This window comes from Tribolium castaneum, chromosome 8 (assembly GCF_031307605.1).
Source record: "Tribolium castaneum strain GA2 chromosome 8, icTriCast1.1, whole genome shotgun sequence".
NCBI classification, from domain to species: domain Eukaryota; kingdom Metazoa; phylum Arthropoda; class Insecta; order Coleoptera; family Tenebrionidae; genus Tribolium; species Tribolium castaneum.
In genome coordinates this window covers 11,416,049-11,435,682 of record NC_087401.1, presented here as the reverse complement: position 1 = coordinate 11,435,682, position 19,634 = coordinate 11,416,049, and the positions used below count along the sequence as shown (strand labels likewise).

Genomic DNA, 19,634 nt, shown 5'->3' with positions numbered 1-19,634 from the left:
TGCAATTTGATTGGTTTTTCTGTATAAATAAGCCTCAGAGTTTGAAAATGAACTAGTTTTGATCAGAAAACCAAAAATGAAGATTTATCTTTGCATTGTATTACTTGGTATTGGCACCATAGTTATGGGCCAGTTAAGACATTTCCCAGTAAGTAACAGTTTGCTCCACTAGAATAAGAATTATTGTTATAATGTATATTTTTGTAATTTGCAGCCATTTTGATGCTTTAATAATCATTTTAAAGCACGCAACGTCATCAAGTGCAATGTCATAATAGTGAACATTTTACGAAATTTCACAAATTCACAGATTACGTCTATTGTCATCCAAAAAATTCTTGTTCTTTGACAAAACTTTGATAAAACAAAAATTTTTAATCAATTTTTTACTTTCAAAATTTTTTTGATTGAAAATGGCAAAAAGAAAGCAAATTATAAAAAATAGTACGGTGCGTTCAAAAAGTCTTTAGATCAATTCTTGCTGTGGAATTTAGATTGACAGATTTTGTGTCAAACGCTCTACTTGCAATTTTTTCCAACGCCAGAATTTTCGTAAGAAATTAACATACGTTCAAAATTTCACAGCAAGAGTTGATCCAAAGACTTTTTAAACGCACTGTATAAAAACACGTGTCATAAAACCTTAAAGCACTCATTCTTTTAAAAAATTCGTTTTAGAGTAACAATTGACAATGAGTAATTTTTTCGGCATAAATTTTGTTGCCATCAAGGATTATTTTGACGAGTTTTATTTACAGGGTGGTGACAATCAACACGGAAAACTTTACACCTCGCCACCGTACCATCCCCGAAAAGTAAGTATGAGATATTTAAATATTTATTAACCATAAAAAAGCTCTTTCTCTTAAAATAAGACTAATTTTTGTGTTACAGCTTCCTACTCATAAGCCACTTATCAATGAGCTAAATAACCGCCAACTAGCAGCTCCTAAATCTGCAACCTCACCGAAATAAGTTTTGTAAATATTTCAAACACAAATAAATAAAAAAAAAACTAAATATGTATTTGATTTTTTTTTACTTTTTTATATTATTAAAATTAAAACATGTGTGTCTTTTTCTTGTTGAAATAGGTCTTCTCACATCGTCTTTCTTCATCAATTTCTAACACATTTTAATACACTTGGCATCGGTATTTTTAAGGAAACACAAATTACTGTCTGAAAGATTGTAAAAGTCGATTATTTTTTCTTATTTTACGTATTAACAAATCTTTACAATAAACCATAAAACAACAACAATATAAAAATAAAAAAATAAAATAATAAAATATTGAAATATTGAAATAACAATTGAAATTGCTTTTTGGACAATGACTTTTTAATGCAAAATTTTGTTGTTGTTTCTTGATATGGGTTTTACTGTACGGAAATAAAACCAGAATTGAATACTTCTGTATAAATATGACTCTTGGTGTTACAAATTAATCAGTTTTCTTTAGAAAACAAAAAATGAAAATTTGTTTCTGCTTTCTACTACTTGGTGTTGTCACCACAACCATAGCCCAGAAGCACAACCATGTCGGGTTTCTTGTGAGTAACATAATAATTTAAGTTTGATTTTTTTCTGTAAACTTGCGACTTAACATAATTATTTGTTACGGTATTAACAATATTTTTGGTTTAAGGACTATGCCTATACGTACGACAAGAAAAACTACCCTGATCTAGAGAAGCATTCGTGCCGAATGGCCGTGAGTTAAATATTTTGAAATTTAAATTAGGTAATTATTTTCACAATGTGCAGGATGACGTCTTCTATCGCAGTCTCAATACAAAGTCGCCGCTAATCCATGCCCTAAGATCTGTGAGTTTTAAATATTACTGAAATTTAAGTTATTTAAATATTTTTTTAAACTTGTTGGACATTAATTAATTGTATGTTACAGCTGCCTGATGCTAAACCAGTTGCAAGTGATAAACTAACAGCTGCCGCGCAACCTGCAGCTAACGCTAAACCCGCAGCTGACGGAAAAGCACCTGCACCGAAATAAAAATACAAAAACAGAAAACAAATAAACAAACTATTGATTTATTCTTGTTTTTTATTACTGGCATAAAATACAAAATATTTCGTAAACTCGTTTATTTTATTTAGAAATTGGTTAGAAAGTATCTTTTCTAATTTATAAGACATTTGTGTATTTATTAATAAAACTATTATAAATAAAATTTTTGTTTGAATCCGCACTTAACATTTTAAAAATTGAAAAAACCGGTTAGAGTTAACAACAACATAAAAAAGTTAATTACTATAAAACTTTAGGCTATGGCAAAATCTAATCCTCATTTTTATCAAAGTTTACACAATCAGTATATGTTTTTAATTCTCCTATTTTGTTGTCTTAGTTATTTTTCAAATAAAACTCAGAACTGCGTTTTAACAATGATGCTTTAAAAAAATATGACTTTTTATTATACTTTTTCTTGGTGTTATTTTTTAACAATGCATTCATGACTGAAATAAAAATGGAATTAAATATTTTTCTATAAATATGGCAAGTTAATCAGTTTTGATCAGAAAGCAAAAAATGAAGTTTTGTCTCTGCTTTCTACTACTTGGTGTTTTCACCACAACTATGGCCCAGTACTTTGTAAGAAACTTTTAATAATCTATCTCAGTCTATCTCATTTCTGCATTTGAATTGTATTTTTAGATTTAAAACTGATTACCCAGTATAATAATTATTTTCACAATTTGTGTTATTCTAGGGTGGCAACAGAGGGCATGAAGCATTTACTTCGCCACCATACAACCCCTATTCTGATGTGAGTCAGAAATATTTCTAAAATTTAAATTATTTGATTATATTGACAATGCGTGTTATTTATAGGATGGCCAAGACCATTTCTTTCCCCGAAAAGCCGTAAGTATAAATCATTAGATAATGAAATTTAAATTATGTAAAGATAAAGAGTGTGGTTTATGTTAGAACAATAATAATAAATTATTTTTTGTGTGTTACAGTCTCCTGCTGCTATTCCACAACCAGCAGCTAATGCACCGAAATAAATTTTTTGAATAAACATACAAAAGCACAAGATAAATGAAATACAAAATTTTTTCTACAACTTATATACTTTGCTTGTATAAATAACAAAGTAATAAATAATAATAATTAATAAATTGTAATTATTATAAAAAGTACCTACACGTAATAATAACAATATGGTACTACATACCATACTTTATTATTATTGTAAAAATAATATCTAAAATTCAAAATTATACAAGGTGATTTAAAAGTATCACACTTAATTTTTTTTAATATTTTACAAATTTACAATTTTTTTAATTGTTTTGTACATCGTAAAACATTATCCGTCAAAAAAATATTATTTGAAACAACAAAAACTTAACTTAAAAAATTTAATTTTAAACATTTTTTTGTCGTAGGAACTTTTAATTCTGTTTGATGTTCTTTTCTTTATCACCACCTAAGAAATTGTCCGTCACTTTTAGATCATCCTGTATAAATATATACTAATTATTTGCTTTCATTTTTCAAGACATTTGAATGTTTATTAAAGAGTTATTGTAAATAAACTATAAGATTTTGAAAATGAAAATAAAAAATAATCTATCCAAAAATTTTTTATGACTCTATTTTATTGTCTCACCTATTTTTCAAATAAAAATCAAAACTGCTTCTTAACAATGATGCTTTAAAAAATTACATTGTTTTTTAACAATGCAGTTAAGACTGAAATAAAAATGGAAATAAATATTTCTGTATAAATATGGTACTCAAGAGTCTAGAAATTAATTAGTTTTGATCAGAAAGCAAAAAATGAAAATTTGTCTCTGGCTTATACCACTTGGTGTTTTCACCACAACTATGGCCCAGTACTTTGTAAGTAACTTAATAATTAAAATTTGTTTTGATCATTTGGTATAATAATTATGTTAACAATTTGTGTTATTTCTAGCGTGGCGGCAGAAGACATGAGATATTCACCTCGCCACCATTTTTTCCGTATCCTGATGTGAGTCAGAAAAATCACTAAAATTTCCATATTTCATTATTTTGAGAATGTGTATTATTTATAGTACGACCCCGCCAGATACGACATTATTGGGGACATACCACCGTTCTATTCCCGAAAAGTAAGTATAAAATATTACTGAAATTTAAATTGCCTACTTATATGAAGGTATATATTTTGCTTTCTGTTAGAACAATAATGATAAAAAATTCCTAAAAAGCTAGTTCAAAGACTTGAAGGAAAAATTACGATAGTCATTTGGACTAAGCGGCACATTGATTCTGAATTCCATAGTCAACTTGATTATCAATCACTTCTGAACAGATTGTATTTTTTTATATAATATATAATATATAATATATAATATATAATATATAATATATAATATATAATATATAATATATAATATATAATATATAATATATAATATATAATATATAATATTTAATATTTAATATATATTCTTTTTTATATGATAATCTAGAGTGACCTGTTTTCCCGTGATGGCCGTAGTTTTACCTCCCCTCCATTTTACTCGAATCCCGACAAAAACGTGAGTGTATTAATAAATTTAAACTGTATATTTATTTTAACAATGTGCATAATTTATAGTATGGTTACTCCAAAAACAGGCGCGTTCGTGATTTGAACTCGCCGCCAATTAATCCCCGAAAAGCCGTAAGTATAAAAAATTACGTACCTTCTACTAAGATTTAAATATGTAACAGTTATTTTTGCAAAAATTTTTGCTATTAAAGGTTATTTTGCCAATTTGTATTTCTAGGATCGCAAAGGCCATGCTCGTACCATCACGCCACCGTTCTACTCATATCCTGACCGCGAAAATAACGTAAGTATATCAAAATTAGACTAGAAATAAAACATATTCGCAGTTGATTCATTAGCATTAGCGTCTAATTTTTCAGAGCATAGATTTGAAAAAATGATTATTTATATTTATATTTATATTTATATTTATATTTATATTTATATTTATATTTATATTTATATTTATATTTATATTTATATTTATATTTATATTTATATTTATATTTATATTTATATTTATATTTATATTTACATTTATATTTATATTTATATTTATACATATATTTATATGACATCAACATATTGCAAATAATAGAAACGATAATTCTTTGCGCACCGTCGCATATTTACCAAAACGCCAGGAATACGGTTATAGACTATAACTATAACCGTATTCCTAGCGTTTTGATAAATCTGATACTATTTTGAGTAATGTGTATTTTTTATAGTATGGCTTTCGTGGCTTTGGTTTGAACATGCCGCCGATTTTCCCTCGAAAAGTCGTAAGTACAAAATTTTACCTATCCACTAAGATTTTTAAATGTGTAAAAATTATTATTGCAAAAATGTTTGTTACAAAAGTAATTAATTTTGAGTTACAGCTTTCTGACGATTAACCTGCTACTGCGAAGCCCAGAGCAAGTGGTACACCAGAAGCTGGAAGAAAATAAACTGCACCAAAATAAATTTCTTAAACATTAGAAAACAGATAATAAATAAAAAAATATAACTTTATTCTTGTTTTTTTTTTACTTTACCATAAAATCCATACATTTTCCAACAACTCAAAAGTACAATGTATCACACAAAATGAAAATGACGCGTCTACAAACAAATTACTTCTTTTTCTTCAAATTATTTTTGACAAAATTTCGCTCAAGAACAAACGAAATCTTACAAAATGAGTAAGTTTAAAGACCGAAATTAAACTAAACCGACTGAAATAAGAAAATTCGCATCAATTTTAAGTGAATTTAGCTATTTTTTAGCCAGTATTAGCAAAATTTTCAAGACAAAACTTAGTGTGTGAGCAATTCAAAAAAAAGGTAATTTAGTAATTTTTTTCTATTTGTTTTAGCGACATCTTTAAACTTAAAATTTTAACTCAAAAACCACATTATTTTCGATCAAATGTTTTGTCTTTTCGGTTTATTTTGATAAAATTTTGTTTAAAAACGAGCTAATTCAGAAGAAACTCACATTATATTTTCTGTATTTTTAGACATGCTTTGAAAAGTTTGTGCAAAATCAGTCTTGACCTAAAATTTTATAATTTTTAGTTAATTTCAGGTAATTTTTTAAAAACTTTAAAGACTTCACCGGCCGCATGAAGTATTTACTTCGCCACCATACAACCCCTATTCTGATGTGAATCAGAAATATTTCTAAAATATAAATTATTTGATTATATTGACAATGCGTGTTATTTATAGTATGACCAAGGCCATTTCTATGTCCGAAAAGCCGTAAGTATAAATTATTAGATACTGAAATTTAAATTATGTAAAGATAAAGAGTGTGGTTTATGTTAGAACAATAACAATAAATTATTTTTTGTGTGTTACAGTCTCCTGCTGCTGATCCAGCACAACCAGCAGCTAATGCACCAAAATAAGTTTTTTGAATAAACATACAAAAGCACAAGATAAATGAAATACAAAATTTTTCCTACAACTTATACACTTTGTTTATTAAATGAATGTTTGTATGAATAACAAAGTAATAAATAATAATAATTAATAAATTGTAATTATTATAAAAGTACCTACCTACACGTAATAATAATAACAATATGGTACTACATACCATACTTTATTCTTATTGTAAAAATAATATCTAAAATTCAAAATTATACAAGGTGACTTAAAAGTTTCACACTTAATTTTTATTTTTTTTAATATTTATAAATTTACAATTTTTTTAATTGTTTTGTACATCGTAAAACAATATCCGGTCAAAAAATTTTTATTTGAAACAACAAAAACTTAGCTAAAAATTTAATTTTTAAACATTTATTTTTATCACCACCTAAGAAATTGTCCGTCACTTTTAGGTCATCCTGTATGAATATTTACTGATTATTTGCTCTATTTTCAAGACATTTGAATGTTTATTAAAAAGAAAGTTATTGTAAATAAAGTATAAGATTTTAAAAATTAAAATAAAAAATAATCTATCCGAAATTTTTTTATGACTCTATTTTATTGTCTTACCTATTCTTCAAATAAAAATCAAAATTGCTTCTTAACAATGATGCTTTAAAAACTTATAATGTAGTTTTTTAACAATGCGGTTAAGACTAAAATAAAAATGGAAATAAATATTTATGTATAAATATGGTACTCAGAGTTTAGAAATTAATCAGTTTTAATCAGAAAGCAAAAAAATGAAAATTTGTCTCTGGCTTATACTACTTGCTGTTTTCACCACAACTATGGCCCAGTACATGCCGCCGATTTTCCCTCGAAAAGTCGTAAGTACAAAATTTTACCTATCCACTAAGATTTTTAAATGTGTAAAAATTATTATTGCAAAAATTTTTGTTATTAAAAGTAATTTATTTTGAGTTACAGCTTTCTGACGATAAACCTGCTACTGCTAAGCCCAGAGCAAGTGGTACACCAGCAGCTGGAGGAAAAGAAACTGCACCAAAATAAATTTCTTAAACATTAGAAAACAGATAATAAATAAACAAATATAACTTTATTCTTGTTCTTTTTTACTTTACCATAAAATCCATACATTTTCCAACAACTCAATAGTACAATATATCACACAAAATGAAAATGACGCGTCTACAAACAAATTACTTCTTTTTCTTCAAATTATTTTTGGCAAAATTTCGCTCAAGAATAAACGAAATCTTACAAAATAAGTAAGTTTAAAGATCGAAATTAAACTAAACCGACTGAAATAAGAAAATTCGCATCAATTTTAAGTGAATTTAGCTATTTTTTAGCCAGTATTAGCAAAATTTTCAAGACAAAACTTAGTGTGTGAGCAATTCAAAAAAAAGGTAATTTAGTAATTTTTTTCTATTTGTTTTAGCGACATCTTTAAACTTAAAATTTTAACTCAAAAACCACATTATTTTCGATCAAATGTTTTGTCTTTTCGGTTTATTTTGATAAAATTTTGTTTAAAAACGAGCTAATTCAGAAGAAACTCACATTATATTTTCTGTATTTTTAGACATGCTTTGAAAAGTTTGTGCAAAATCAGTCTTGACCTAAAATTTTATAATTTTTAGTTAATTTCAGGTAATTTTTTAAAAACTTTAAAGACTTCACCGGCCGCATGAAGTATTTACTTCGCCACCATACAACCCCTATTCTGATGTGAATCAGAAATATTTCTAAAATATAAATTATTTGATTATATTGACAATGCGTGTTATTTATAGTATGACCAAGGCCATTTCTATGTCCGAAAAGCCGTAAGTATAAATTATTAGATACTGAAATTTAAATTATGTAAAGATAAAGAGTGTGGTTTATGTTAGAACAATAACAATAAATTATTTTTTGTGTGTTACAGTCTCCTGCTGCTGATCCAGCACAACCAGCAGCTAATGCACCAAAATAAGTTTTTTGAATAAACATACAAAAGCACAAGATAAATGAAATACAAAATTTTTCCTACAACTTATACACTTTGTTTATTAAATGAATGTTTGTATGAATAACAAAGTAATAAATAATAATAATTAATAAATTGTAATTATTATAAAAGTACCTACCTACACGTAATAATAATAACAATATGGTACTACATACCATACTTTATTCTTATTGTAAAAATAATATCTAAAATTCAAAATTATACAAGGTGACTTAAAAGTTTCACACTTAATTTTTATTTTTTTTAATATTTATAAATTTACAATTTTTTTAATTGTTTTGTACATCGTAAAACAATATCCGGTCAAAAAATTTTTATTTGAAACAACAAAAACTTAGCTAAAAATTTAATTTTTAAACATTTATTTTTATCACCACCTAAGAAATTGTCCGTCACTTTTAGGTCATCCTGTATGAATATTTACTGATTATTTGCTCTATTTTCAAGACATTTGAATGTTTATTAAAAAGAAAGTTATTGTAAATAAAGTATAAGATTTTAAAAATTAAAATAAAAAATAATCTATCCGAAATTTTTTTATGACTCTATTTTATTGTCTTACCTATTCTTCAAATAAAAATCAAAATTGCTTCTTAACAATGATGCTTTAAAAACTTATAATGTAGTTTTTTAACAATGCGGTTAAGACTAAAATAAAAATGGAAATAAATATTTATGTATAAATATGGTACTCAGAGTTTAGAAATTAATCAGTTTTAATCAGAAAGCAAAAAAATGAAAATTTGTCTCTGGCTTATACTACTTGCTGTTTTCACCACAACTATGGCCCAGTACATGCCGCCGATTTTCCCTCGAAAAGTCGTAAGTACAAAATTTTACCTATCCACTAAGATTTTTAAATGTGTAAAAATTATTATTGCAAAAATTTTTGTTATTAAAAGTAATTTATTTTGAGTTACAGCTTTCTGACGATAAACCTGCTACTGCTAAGCCCAGAGCAAGTGGTACACCAGCAGCTGGAGGAAAAGAAACTGCACCAAAATAAATTTCTTAAACATTAGAAAACAGATAATAAATAAACAAATATAACTTTATTCTTGTTCTTTTTTACTTTACCATAAAATCCATACATTTTCCAACAACTCAATAGTACAATATATCACACAAAATGAAAATGACGCGTCTACAAACAAATTACTTCTTTTTCTTCAAATTATTTTTGGCAAAATTTCGCTCAAGAATAAACGAAATCTTACAAAATAAGTAAGTTTAAAGATCGAAATTAAACTAAACCGACTGAAATAAGAAAATTCGCATCAATTTTAATTGAATTTATCTATTTTTGTGCAAAATCAGTCTTGACCTAAAATTTAATAATTTTTCGATAATTTCAGGTAATTTTCTAAAAACTTTAATGACTTCACCGGCCGCGGTTATGCAATGAATTCCCGAAAAAGCGTGATTTTTAAATATTTGTATAATTTATTATTTTATTTACTAACTAGAAGAAGGCAAATATTTTTCTTTATCTCTTTATCTCTTGGTTTTTTTTCTCTAAATAAAATTTTTTCAAGACCTTGTATTTTGTTTAAAGAAATCATTGTGAATCATCTTAAAAATCGAGCAAAAACAGTCAAAGCCGATTGTTTATTTCCAAAATTTTAACATCTGGCCAAAAAAAAAAATTATTTCTCGTAATTTAATCCAAACCTAGTTTAGAGCCTTACTTTATTGCCTTAGTAAATCTCCAAATAAAAATTTAAGTTGCTTTTTGTTTTTGGAAATAATACGGTAAAAAATTATGAGGTCTAAATACAAAATTTTGATGTTTTTCGATATTATTTTTTATCGTAACAATGCAGTTGGCACTGAAATAAAATTAAAAAAACAGTTATGATCAGAAAAAAAAATGGAGATTGATCTTTTGGTGTTTTGTTTAATTGCGCTTTAAATAGAGGGCAAGAATTATTACTGTTATTAGTTTTATTATTGTTTTTTTTTCTAAAAAGAATAGAAATTTAAATTATTAACATAAGTAATAACGTAACATTTATTAATTTATTAATAGACCGATTATATTATAATCGATTACAATACAATGGTTGTGGCAAGTCATGAGTTATGAAACCGAGTCACTCCAACTTGCCCCACCCTGTATGTGTACTAAATACTTAATAATTTTATCGCAAACTTGTTTGTTACTGTATTGTATTTCGCCAAATAAAAATAAAACAAGCAGTTTAGGAATAATTATGACTTTTCAGTTATGTTGTTTTGCATGCAGTCAATACTGTAATAAAAAATCTTTTTGTATAAATGGAATCACAAAGTTTGTAAATTTGGCAGTTTTATTTAAAAAGGAAAAATGAAGATTACTCTTAGTCTTATACTTCTCGTTGTTTGCACCTTAGCCAAAGGCTTGGCCTTAGTAAGTAGGTTAACAAACTGAAATAGTTTAGTTAAAATAAAGAGTGTTTTTTTTTGTTAAATAATAAATTTGTGTGACAGCCGCAAGAACTTCTTGACGCGACAGGGGAGGTATTTAGTCCTCGAAAAGACGTAAGTATTTTATTACTCAATTATTTAAACTCAATATTGTTGTTGTAGGAAAATATACTCGTAAGTAATTTGACAATAATTACAAAATTTTTATTTTTTGATAAACTTTAGGGACTAAAAGCTACAAGAGAACAACTGTAAGTTTTCATTAAACTGTGTTGCAAAAGTATTGTATTTATTTTCCAGAGGAGAAGAAAAATATAAAAAAGTACTTGACTTGTTGAGGTATGTATTAAAAAATAATCATTTCATAGTTTGATATTTTCTACTAGAGCATATCTTAACGGACTGAAGGACTTACCGAAGATAGATTTTGGTAACCTATCTGTAAGTAACTATTTTTCCCCAATTAATTAATACTTAAATTACTGTAGGAAATGGGCAAGTTGGAGAAAGCTCTGTGAGTACTATTTACTAAAATTTCTCTAGTCTGCAAAACTAAATTATTTTTCCAGAGGGAATAAAGACGTTAAACATGTAATAATGCTACTAAAGTATAAATCAAAAACATCACTCGAATTTTTTTATACGATTTATTTTTAGGGACTTTATTGTCGGAGTGCAAGAATTACAAGGAAATGCAGGGTAAGCGTTTGACTAAAGTAGGTTCTGAAAAACTAACTGTTTTTTTTTCAGAGAAATTGCAACACCTACTGTTGGTGGAAATCCAGCAACTGATTCTAAATCAACTTAACCGAAATAATTTTTATAAAGCCAAACCTATAATAAGTAAAATGTTAACTTTGTCTTGGTTCTTACTGATTCTTATAACTCTTACACAAGAAACATCTAAGTGATTACTTGAGTGTGTTTTTTTTTGAAGAATTCTTTAAAATGAAATACTTTGTTTTTTTTTAATAAACATGCTACGTTTTTTCTAAGAATGCGTAACTCCGAGAGACGTAGGTATTTATAGTGAATTGTTTATTGCGGTTTTAATAACAGTATTAAATGCATTATTAAAAAACAATCTCAGGAAACAAAAGATAATAAAACTACACACAACGACAACAAAAAATAAAAACATATTTTAAGAAAATGTTGTTTTTGTCCGAATACTTTTACAATAAATATTTTACAACTGTTATATATTTATAATAAGTCTTATATTCAAAATAAAAAATAAGAAAAAAAAATTAAACATATCTTCACTGTATAGTTAATGCAAGAAATGTCCAAGCTCTCATACTAAAGTTTTTTTAAGTGGATATTTCTAGAAATTAGGATAAGAATTTCCAAAAAAAAGATTGTTTTAAAAAAGTTTATTGATTAACAAGAGCACATAAATAAAGTTTTTACAGTATTTTATTCAGCAATCTCTCCAATATTTAATACAGATAATTATGATTATTTTGTTTTAATTTCACTTTGCATTAGCATTGACTTTTTGTCGTTTTTACACCGAAATTTTAAGGATTTACATTGTTAAATACTTCAGGAAAAATTGTAAGAATTTTAATAAAACACACGAGAAATAACAATTTATTTATTTTGCTTTTAGTTTTGTAAATTCACAAAATTTATTTTGGTACTTCGGCTGGCTTAGCATCAGCTGCTGCTTTAGCATTAGCAGCTGGTTTAGCATCAGAAGCTCCCCTAAAAAAATCTGTTTAGTAAGTATTAAGAAACTTACCTCCCTTGTGGTCAAACCAACACTTACTCTGCATGGGCACGTAATTTTTGCACACCCAGGATAAAGTTCCTAGTAAAAAATCATATCAGAAAATTTTACTTAGGTAAACTCATACCTTAACAGCTCTGTTATACGTTTAATATCTTTATTCTCTCTAAAAAAAAACATACAATTAATTTCCGATTTTAAAAAAAAATTTTGAAAACACTTACAAAGTTTTCTCCAACTTATCTATATCCTACAAAAAACTAGAAACAATTAATTATTAAAAAAATATTTCAGGTAGTTACACTTAGGTCATCAAGTTCAATCTTCGGTAGATTTTGCAACGAAGAAACAAAGTCCCTGATTAAAAAACAAGAAAAAATTACGCCCAAAAAAATGTGTTTTTATTACTACATACTTCATATGACCAAGTAATTTCTTATACTGTTCTGCTCCTCTAAAAAATAAACACCGAAAATTATTTGCAATCAGTTCAAAATAACACTCACATTTGGAGTTTTGAATCTTTTGGTCCCTAAAGTTTTCCAAAAAATTACAAAATTTTGAATTCTTGTCAAAAACTACTTACAAGCGCATCTCCCTAAAAACACAAGAAATTCGTGTTTTAATAAACATTTCGTACTCACATTTTTTTGGGGAAATGGTAAGGCTGTGGTGCAAACCCCAAGTAGTACAAAACTAAGCCAGATCTTCATGCTTCGTTTTTTTGATCAAAACTGATTCATTAGTTCTTTTTATACGGAAATATTCATTTGGGTTTTTAATTACAATACTAATGTTTACCAAGAAACAGTGGAATAAAATAGCACAATAAAAAAAATAAAACACAGAATTTAAAAAACACATTTATTTTTAATGACTTAACTATAACACTTGAAAATAAAAATTGCGCATAAATGCATCCAATTTGAAACGAACATGAGGTGGAATCTTATCCTTCTGATATTCGGAGTCTGCATCTTTGCCATAAATGCCAACGATGAGGTAAAGATAAAAATTAATTGACTTTACCTTATATACATTTCGTTTTTGAAAGACTTACAAAAAACAAGGATCATCGGTAAGTAATAGAGTTTTAAAACCGTGGTAAAACACCTGTTAACAGCTTAAACTAAACATAGATCTGCTAGCTTCATTTAGCTTACTCGCCGGTCTTTTACTCCGAGGCAAAACTAAAGGTGATCTAAATTTTGGTGAAGAAGAAAAAAAAATGTAAATATTTCATATATTCATATAATTATTTACTTACGTGCAATTTTTACAAGGTCTGAACTTGTTCAACCTGGGATACGTGACCACGCATTTAGAGTAAGTTGTATCAAATGTTAAAACACTCAGATCTTTCTGATCAATTTTAGGCAAGACTTTTAGATGATAAGAAGGTAATTTAAAACATGTGATAAAGTTTAATGTTTTTTTATTTTAGTTAGATATTAATCATCTAAAAAAAGTAATGTAAGTATGTAATTAATTTAATTGTCCCTTGCATTATTATTTTTTCTTTTTGTTTTAGGGAAAAGTGGAGTAAAGATGATATTAATACTGTGGCAAAACTAATAGAGTAAGATTTAAAACATTTAATCGATTCTTGTTTCACAATTTTTATTTAGGAAGTTTTTCACTGGACTTCAACAAGTGGTAGATAAAGTGTCGTAAGTTTTTAATTGTGTCGTATGAGGATTATGTTAGTTTCTTATTTTTTACAGACGTGATCAGCTGAACAGTCACTAAATACACCCAAATAAAAAAATGCCGTCTTATTACTCACTTTATTTGCATCCTTAGATCCTACGTTTTTCCGATCTTGCACGAATAATTACAATTTTACATATTAGAAATTATTTTTAACGAAGTTGGTTTTTTTTACTTTTTTTTTACTCAGGAAGAATTTTGAGAAAGCACAAACATTTCTCTGCTGTTTTGACACGTTTGCAAATTTTAAGTTAGTTTAATCTTTGTCTAATACCTTAAAAATTTGTTGTTATAAAGAGGTAAAAGTAAAAAAATTATTAAAATAATATTATCAAAAAAAAAATATATATATAGGGAAAAGTGGGGTATAATTATCCCTTAAGGTAAAATGACCTCCCCACAAATCAAGAAAACTAGCAGCGCCATCTTTACGATTACGATTACTTATAAAAATTGCATCTTCATTTACAAAAAACTCTAAAAAATTTAACACATTATAATATCCTCTCCACGAGATGTTCATTGGAATCATTTTACCCCACTCTCACCTAACGTAGTTCGTGAAACAGCTAATTTTTTTAAAAGACATAAACATTTAATCACCATTTTAATAGTGTTATAAGTAAAAAATATAACTACTTCTCAAATGTACAAACTGGAGAAATAAACACTTTAAACACGTTTCTGTATAAATTTGAAAGCAAAATTTATCCCAAAAAACAATTTAATTTTTGGGACTAAAATGAAGTTTACTGTTATTTTTCTGTTATTTGGTGTTTCCATCGTATCTGGCGAGGTAAAAGATAACGCTTGATTTTTATTTTTACTTATTTTCTATATTTTATTTTAAAATCTGAAAGACCTACCAGAAAAAAAATGGATTTGAGGTGAGCATTTTATTAATATATTTACTAAAAAAATATTAATAAAGTGTTAAAGTAAGTAGTTTTCACTAAACTCAAAATTATTGTTTGGCGCAAATTATAGGAAAGAACGTTTGGAGGCAAAGACCAGGTAAAGAATTTTCAGAAAATAAAGCAATTGGGTTTCTATTTTTTTTATTTTAGGACTTGGTGGACAAAATCATGTAAGAATGTAATACGGTACTTACCTCCCTCATACAAATTTTATTTTTAAGAGACAAAAATGATTTTAAAACCATAGCAGGGCTAGTAAAGTAAGAATTAAAAAATCCAAAATGTTCCAATGATGTAATAATTTTTAGCAATTTCTTCGATGGCGCTGAAAGAGTCAAGGATAAAATAACGTAAAGTATTGATTGTGATAGTTGTAGCTACATTAATTTTTTCAGGAAAAACATTTATCATTAAAAATCAAATTGAACGAAACCCCCATTTATTATTTTAAACATCATCCTCCGAATAGTCCGAAAATATTTCTTTGCTGTTTTGATTAAAATCGAAAAGAACGTTTGCAAATCTTAAGTTAATTTAATCTTGGTGTAGTACCTTAAGGAATATGTTGTTTTAAAGACGTAAAAGTAAAAAATATAACAAAATTAACATTATGAAAAAAATCATGTAACATAGTTTGTAAAATATCTCATTATGTCAAGACATAAACAGTTAATCACCATTTTAATAGTGTTACAAGAAATATAATTACTTCTGAAATGTATAAACTGGAGTAATAAAGACTTTAAACACGTTTCTGCATAATTTTGAACGCAAAGTTTTACCCAAAAAACAATTTAATTTTGAGAACTAAAAAGAAGTTTGCTGTTATTTTTCTATTACTTGTTGCTTCCACCTAGCTATAAACGCCACTGGCGAGGTAAAAAATAACGATTATTCTTAATTTTTACTTATTTTCTATTTTTTGTTTTAAAATCTGAAAGACCCACCTCAAAAAAATAGATTTGAAGTAAACATTTTACCTTCAATTACCTTGAATTCTTAAAACCGTTTTAACAATTGTTATCAGCTTAAAATAACATACACCTGCTAACTTCTCTTAGCTTACTTACCGTGCAAATGGAAATTTTGCAAAAAAGTGAATAAAAGTAAAACCTTTATCTTCCTTTATTAATTAATTTACTAAAAAAAAGTACTTACTAAACTCAAAATTATTTGTCGGAAATTATAGGGAAGAACGTTTGGAGACACAAACCAGGTAAACAATTTTCAAAAAATACACCAATTGGGTTTTCAATTTTTTTTATTTTAGGACTTGGTGAACAAAATCATGTAAGAATGTAATACGGTACTTACCTCCCTCATACAAATTTTATTTTTAAAAAACAATTGCAGGGCTAGTAAAGTAAGAACTAAAAAATAAAAAATGTTCCAATGGCGTAATAATTTTTAGCAATTTTTTCGATGGCGCTGAAAGAGTCAAAGACAAAATAACGTAAGGTATTAATTGTGACAGTTGTAGGTACATTTTTTTTTCAGGAAAAACAGTTATCATTAAAAATCAAATTGAACGAAACTCCAATTTATTGCTTTAAACATCATCCTCGGAATAGTGCGAAAATATTTCTTTGCTGTTTTGATTAAAATCGAAAAGCACGTTTGCAAATTTTAAGTTTATTTAATCTTGGTGTAGTACCTTAAGGAATATGTTGTTTCAAAAACGTACAAGTGGAAAAAATAACAAAAATAACATTATGAAAAAAAAATTATGTAACATAGTCCGTAAAATAGCTCATTATGTCAAGACATAAACAGTTAATCACCATTTAAATAGAGTTACAAGAAATATAATTACTTCTGAAATGTATAAACTGGAGTAATAAAGACTTTAAACACGTTTCTGCATAATTTTGAACGCAAAATTTTACCCAAAAAACAATTTAATTTTGAGAACTAAAAAGAAGTTTGCTGTTATTTTTCTATTACTTGTTGCCTCCATCATGGCTACAGACGCCACTGGCGAGGTAAAAATAACGATTATTCTTGATTTTTACTTATTTTCTATTTTTTGTTTTAAAATCTGAAAGACCCACCTCAAAAAAATAGATTTGAAGTAAGCATTTTACCTTCAATTACCTTGAATTCTTAAAACCCTTTTAACAATTGTTATCAGCTTAAAATAACATACACCTGCTAACTTCTCTTAGCTTACTTACCGTGCAACTCTAAATTTTGCAAAAAAGTAAATAAAAGCTAAACCTTTATCTTCCTTTATTAATTAATTTACTAAAAAAAAGTACTAAACTCAAAATTATTTGTCGGAAATTATAGGGAAGAACGTTTGGAGGCACAAACCAGGTAAACAATTTTCAAAAAAATACACCAATTGGGATCTCAATTTTTTTATTTTAGAACTTGGTGAACAAAATCATGTAAAAATGTAATACGGTACTTACCTCCCTCATACAAATTTTATTTTTAAGAGACTATTGCAGGGCTAGTAATGTAAGAACTAAAAAATAAAAAATGTTCCAATGGTGTAATAATTTTTAGCAATTTTTTCGATGGCGCTGAAAGAGTCAAGGACAAAATAACGTAAGGTGTTAATTGTGACAGTTGTAGGTACATTTTTTTTCAGGAAAAACAGTTATCATTAAAAATCAAATTAAACGAAACTCCAATTTATTGCTTTAAACATCATCCTCGGAATAGTGCGAAAATATTTCTTTGCTGTTTTGATTAAAATCGAAAAGCACGTTTGCAAATTTTAAGTTTATTTAATCTTGATGTAGTACCTTAAGGAATATGTTGTTTCAAAAACGTACAAGTGGAAAAAATAACAAAAATTACATTATGAAAAAAAATTATGTAACGTAGTCTGTAAAATAGCTCATTATGTCAAGACATAAACAGTTAGTCACCATTTAAATAGAGTTACAAGAAATATAATTACTTCTGAAATGCATAAACTGGAGTAATAAAGACTTTAAACACGTTTCTGTATAATTTTGAACGCAAAGTTTTACCCAAAAAACAATTTAATTTTGAGAACTAAAAAGAAGTTTGCTGTTATTTTTCTATTACTTGTTGCTTCCATCATGGCTATAGACGCCACTGGCGAGGTAAAAAATAACGATTATTCTTGATTTTTACTTATTTTCTATATTTTGTTTTAAAATCTGAAAGACCCACCTCAAAAAAATAGATTTGAAGTAAACATTTTACCTTCAATTACCTTGAATTCTTAAAACCGTTTTAACAATTGTTATCAGCTTAAAATAACATACACCTGCTAACTTCTCTTAGCTTACTTACCGTGCTACTCTAAATTTTGCAAAAAAGTAAATAAAAGTTAAACCTTTATCTTCCTTTATTAATTAATTTACTAAAAAAAGTACTTACTAAACTCAAAATTATTTATCGGAAATTATAGGGAAGAACGTTTGGAGGCACGAACCAGGTAAACAATTTTCAAAAAATACACCAATTGAATTTTCAATTTTTTTTATTTTAGGACTTGGTAAACAAAATCATTTAAGAATGTAATACGGTACTTACCTTCCTCATAAAAATTTTATTTTTAAAAGACAATTGCAGGGCTAGTAAAGTAAGAACTAAAAAATAAAAAATGTTCCAATGGTGTAATAATTTTTAGCAATTTTTTCGATGGCGCTGAAAGAGTCAAGGACAAAATAACGTAAGGTATTAATTGTGAGAGTTGTAGGTACATTTTTTTTCAGGAAAAACAGTTATCATTAAAAATCAAATTAAACGAAAGAAACTCCAATTTATTGCTTTAAACATCATCCTCGGAATAGTGCGAAAATATTTCTTTGCTGTTTTGATTAAAATCGAAAAGCACGTTTGCAAATCTTAAGTTGATTTAATCTTGGTGTAGTACCTTAAGGAATATGTTGTTTTAAAGACGTAAAAGTAAAAAATATAACAAAATTAACATTATGAAAAAAAATTATGTAACATAGTCCGTAAAATAGCTCATTATGTCAAGACATAAACAGTTAATCACCATTTAAATAGAGTTACAAGAAATATAATTACTTCTGAAATGTATAAACTGGAGTAATAAAGACTTTAAACACGTTTCTGTATAATTTTGAATGCAAAGTTTTACCCAAAAAACAATTTAATTTTGAAAACTAAAAAGAAGTTTGCTGTTATTGTTGCTTCCAACATGGCTATAGACGCTACTGGCGAGGTACAAATAACGATTATTCTTGATTTTTACTTATTTTCTATATTTTGTTTTAAAATCTAAAAGACCCACCTCAAAAAAATAGATTTGAAGTAAGCATTTTACCTTCATTACCTTGAATTCTTAAAACCGTTTTAACAATTGTTATCAGCTTAAAATAACAAACACCTGCTAACTTCTCTTAGCTTACTTACCGTGCAACTCTAAATTTTGCAAAAAAGTAGATAAAAGTTAAACCT

The 19,634-nt window shown here is 26.8% G+C and overlaps 5 protein-coding genes and 3 long non-coding RNA genes across 11 annotated transcripts; 7 read left to right on the top strand and 1 right to left on the bottom strand.

The window, feature by feature from the left end:
* The first annotated feature begins 14 nt into the window (after positions 1-14).
* On the top strand, positions 15-1,024 carry LOC135266983 (uncharacterized). The gene is made up of 3 exons (XR_010335209.1): positions 15-148; positions 759-815; positions 895-1,024. It is a non-coding gene; the product is annotated as an uncharacterized LOC135266983 (long non-coding RNA).
* Positions 1,025-1,393: 369 nt separating this feature from the next.
* On the top strand, positions 1,394-2,055 carry LOC103313755 (hypothetical protein). Its single transcript, XM_008197851.3, has 4 exons — positions 1,394-1,553; positions 1,649-1,714; positions 1,768-1,827; positions 1,910-2,055. The coding sequence occupies exons 1-4, from the start codon at positions 1,473-1,475 to the stop codon at positions 2,012-2,014; spliced, it is 312 nt and encodes a 103-aa protein (XP_008196073.1). The 5' UTR covers positions 1,394-1,472; the 3' UTR covers positions 2,015-2,055.
* Positions 2,056-2,485: 430 nt separating this feature from the next.
* On the top strand, positions 2,486-7,541 carry LOC107398398 (uncharacterized). 4 transcript variants are annotated; one of them, XM_064358527.1, is made up of 10 exons: positions 2,486-2,614; positions 2,733-2,789; positions 2,855-2,887; positions 3,951-4,007; positions 4,072-4,128; positions 4,492-4,560; positions 4,620-4,685; positions 4,792-4,857; positions 5,285-5,338; positions 7,409-7,541. In XM_064358527.1, exons 1-10 carry the CDS (start codon positions 2,552-2,554, stop codon positions 7,490-7,492), a joined length of 606 nt encoding a protein of 201 aa, XP_064214597.1. In that variant the 5' UTR covers positions 2,486-2,551; the 3' UTR covers positions 7,493-7,541. The 4 variants fall into 4 exon arrangements, with proteins under 4 accessions (XP_064214597.1, XP_064214598.1, XP_064214599.1 ...); XM_064358528.1 differs by lacking the exon at positions 7,409-7,541 and adding an exon at positions 5,432-5,570; XM_064358529.1 differs by lacking the exon at positions 7,409-7,541 and adding an exon at positions 5,438-5,570 and having other exon boundaries at positions 2,487-2,614.
* A 1,569-nt stretch (positions 7,542-9,110) lies between these two features.
* LOC135267018 (uncharacterized) lies at positions 9,111-9,511 on the top strand. The gene is made up of 2 exons (XR_010335256.1): positions 9,111-9,278; positions 9,379-9,511. It is a non-coding gene; the product is annotated as an uncharacterized LOC135267018 (long non-coding RNA).
* Positions 9,512-10,688: 1,177 nt separating this feature from the next.
* On the top strand, positions 10,689-11,776 carry LOC103313767 (uncharacterized). Its single transcript, XM_064358388.1, has 10 exons — positions 10,689-10,845; positions 10,926-10,976; positions 11,025-11,036; positions 11,088-11,113; positions 11,163-11,201; positions 11,249-11,303; positions 11,351-11,376; positions 11,432-11,470; positions 11,520-11,561; positions 11,613-11,776. The coding sequence occupies exons 1-10, from the start codon at positions 10,783-10,785 to the stop codon at positions 11,668-11,670; spliced, it is 411 nt and encodes a 136-aa protein (XP_064214458.1). The 5' UTR covers positions 10,689-10,782; the 3' UTR covers positions 11,671-11,776.
* A 672-nt stretch (positions 11,777-12,448) lies between these two features.
* On the bottom strand, positions 12,449-13,356 carry LOC103313769 (uncharacterized). The gene is made up of 9 exons (XM_064358378.1): positions 13,242-13,356; positions 13,184-13,195; positions 13,104-13,129; positions 13,013-13,051; positions 12,900-12,954; positions 12,822-12,847; positions 12,725-12,763; positions 12,637-12,678; positions 12,449-12,572 (listed from the first exon to the last, which is right to left on the bottom strand). The coding sequence occupies exons 1-9, from the start codon at positions 13,308-13,310 to the stop codon at positions 12,497-12,499; spliced, it is 384 nt and encodes a 127-aa protein (XP_064214448.1). The 5' UTR covers positions 13,311-13,356; the 3' UTR covers positions 12,449-12,496.
* Positions 13,357-13,479: 123 nt separating this feature from the next.
* Positions 13,480-14,375, top strand: LOC107398397 (uncharacterized). The gene is made up of 9 exons (XM_064358377.1): positions 13,480-13,599; positions 13,652-13,675; positions 13,721-13,827; positions 13,881-13,923; positions 13,974-13,997; positions 14,042-14,070; positions 14,129-14,176; positions 14,226-14,267; positions 14,322-14,375. Exons 1-9 carry the CDS (start codon positions 13,534-13,536, stop codon positions 14,344-14,346), a joined length of 408 nt encoding a protein of 135 aa, XP_064214447.1. The 5' UTR covers positions 13,480-13,533; the 3' UTR covers positions 14,347-14,375.
* A 1,774-nt stretch (positions 14,376-16,149) lies between these two features.
* Positions 16,150-19,585, top strand: LOC107398429 (uncharacterized). Its single transcript, XR_010335178.1, has 8 exons — positions 16,150-16,440; positions 16,495-17,206; positions 17,514-17,540; positions 17,595-17,687; positions 17,736-18,304; positions 18,616-18,642; positions 18,697-18,879; positions 18,923-19,585. It is a non-coding gene; the product is annotated as an uncharacterized LOC107398429 (long non-coding RNA).
* The last annotated feature ends 49 nt before the right edge of the window (positions 19,586-19,634 follow it).

Bases quoted from the DNA above. Each gene is read 5' to 3' on its own strand.
- LOC103313769 (XM_064358378.1), bottom strand. From the start codon at position 13,310: ATGAAGATCTGGCTTAGTTTTGTACTACTTGGGGTTTGCACCACAGCC. The intron at 12,679-12,724 runs GTATGAGTTTAC...ATTTTTTACTAG, and splicing joins CGTATAACAGAGCTGTTAAG to GAACTTTATCCTGGGTGTGC. The intron at 12,573-12,636 runs GTAAGTGTTGGT...AGATTTTTTTAG, and splicing joins AAATTACGTGCCCATGCAGA to GGGAGCTTCTGATGCTAAAC.
- LOC107398398 (XM_064358527.1), top strand. From the start codon at position 2,552: ATGAAGTTTTGTCTCTGCTTTCTACTACTTGGTGTTTTCACCACAACT. The intron at 2,615-2,732 runs GTAAGAAACTTT...GTGTTATTCTAG, and splicing joins CAACTATGGCCCAGTACTTT to GGTGGCAACAGAGGGCATGA. The intron at 4,008-4,071 runs GTGAGTCAGAAA...TATTATTTATAG, and splicing joins CATTTTTTCCGTATCCTGAT to TACGACCCCGCCAGATACGA.
- LOC103313755 (XM_008197851.3), top strand. From the start codon at position 1,473: ATGAAAATTTGTTTCTGCTTTCTACTACTTGGTGTTGTCACCACAACC. The intron at 1,554-1,648 runs GTGAGTAACATA...TTTTGGTTTAAG, and splicing joins ACAACCATGTCGGGTTTCTT to GACTATGCCTATACGTACGA. The intron at 1,715-1,767 runs GTGAGTTAAATA...CACAATGTGCAG, and splicing joins AGCATTCGTGCCGAATGGCC to GATGACGTCTTCTATCGCAG.
- LOC103313767 (XM_064358388.1), top strand. From the start codon at position 10,783: ATGAAGATTACTCTTAGTCTTATACTTCTCGTTGTTTGCACCTTAGCC. The intron at 10,846-10,925 runs GTAAGTAGGTTA...TTTGTGTGACAG, and splicing joins TAGCCAAAGGCTTGGCCTTA to CCGCAAGAACTTCTTGACGC. The intron at 11,304-11,350 runs GTAAGTAACTAT...AAATTACTGTAG, and splicing joins TAGATTTTGGTAACCTATCT to GAAATGGGCAAGTTGGAGAA.
- LOC107398397 (XM_064358377.1), top strand. From the start codon at position 13,534: ATGAGGTGGAATCTTATCCTTCTGATATTCGGAGTCTGCATCTTTGCC. The intron at 13,828-13,880 runs GTAAATATTTCA...AATTTTTACAAG, and splicing joins GGTGAAGAAGAAAAAAAAAT to GTCTGAACTTGTTCAACCTG. The intron at 14,071-14,128 runs GTAAGTATGTAA...TTTTTGTTTTAG, and splicing joins AATCATCTAAAAAAAGTAAT to GGAAAAGTGGAGTAAAGATG.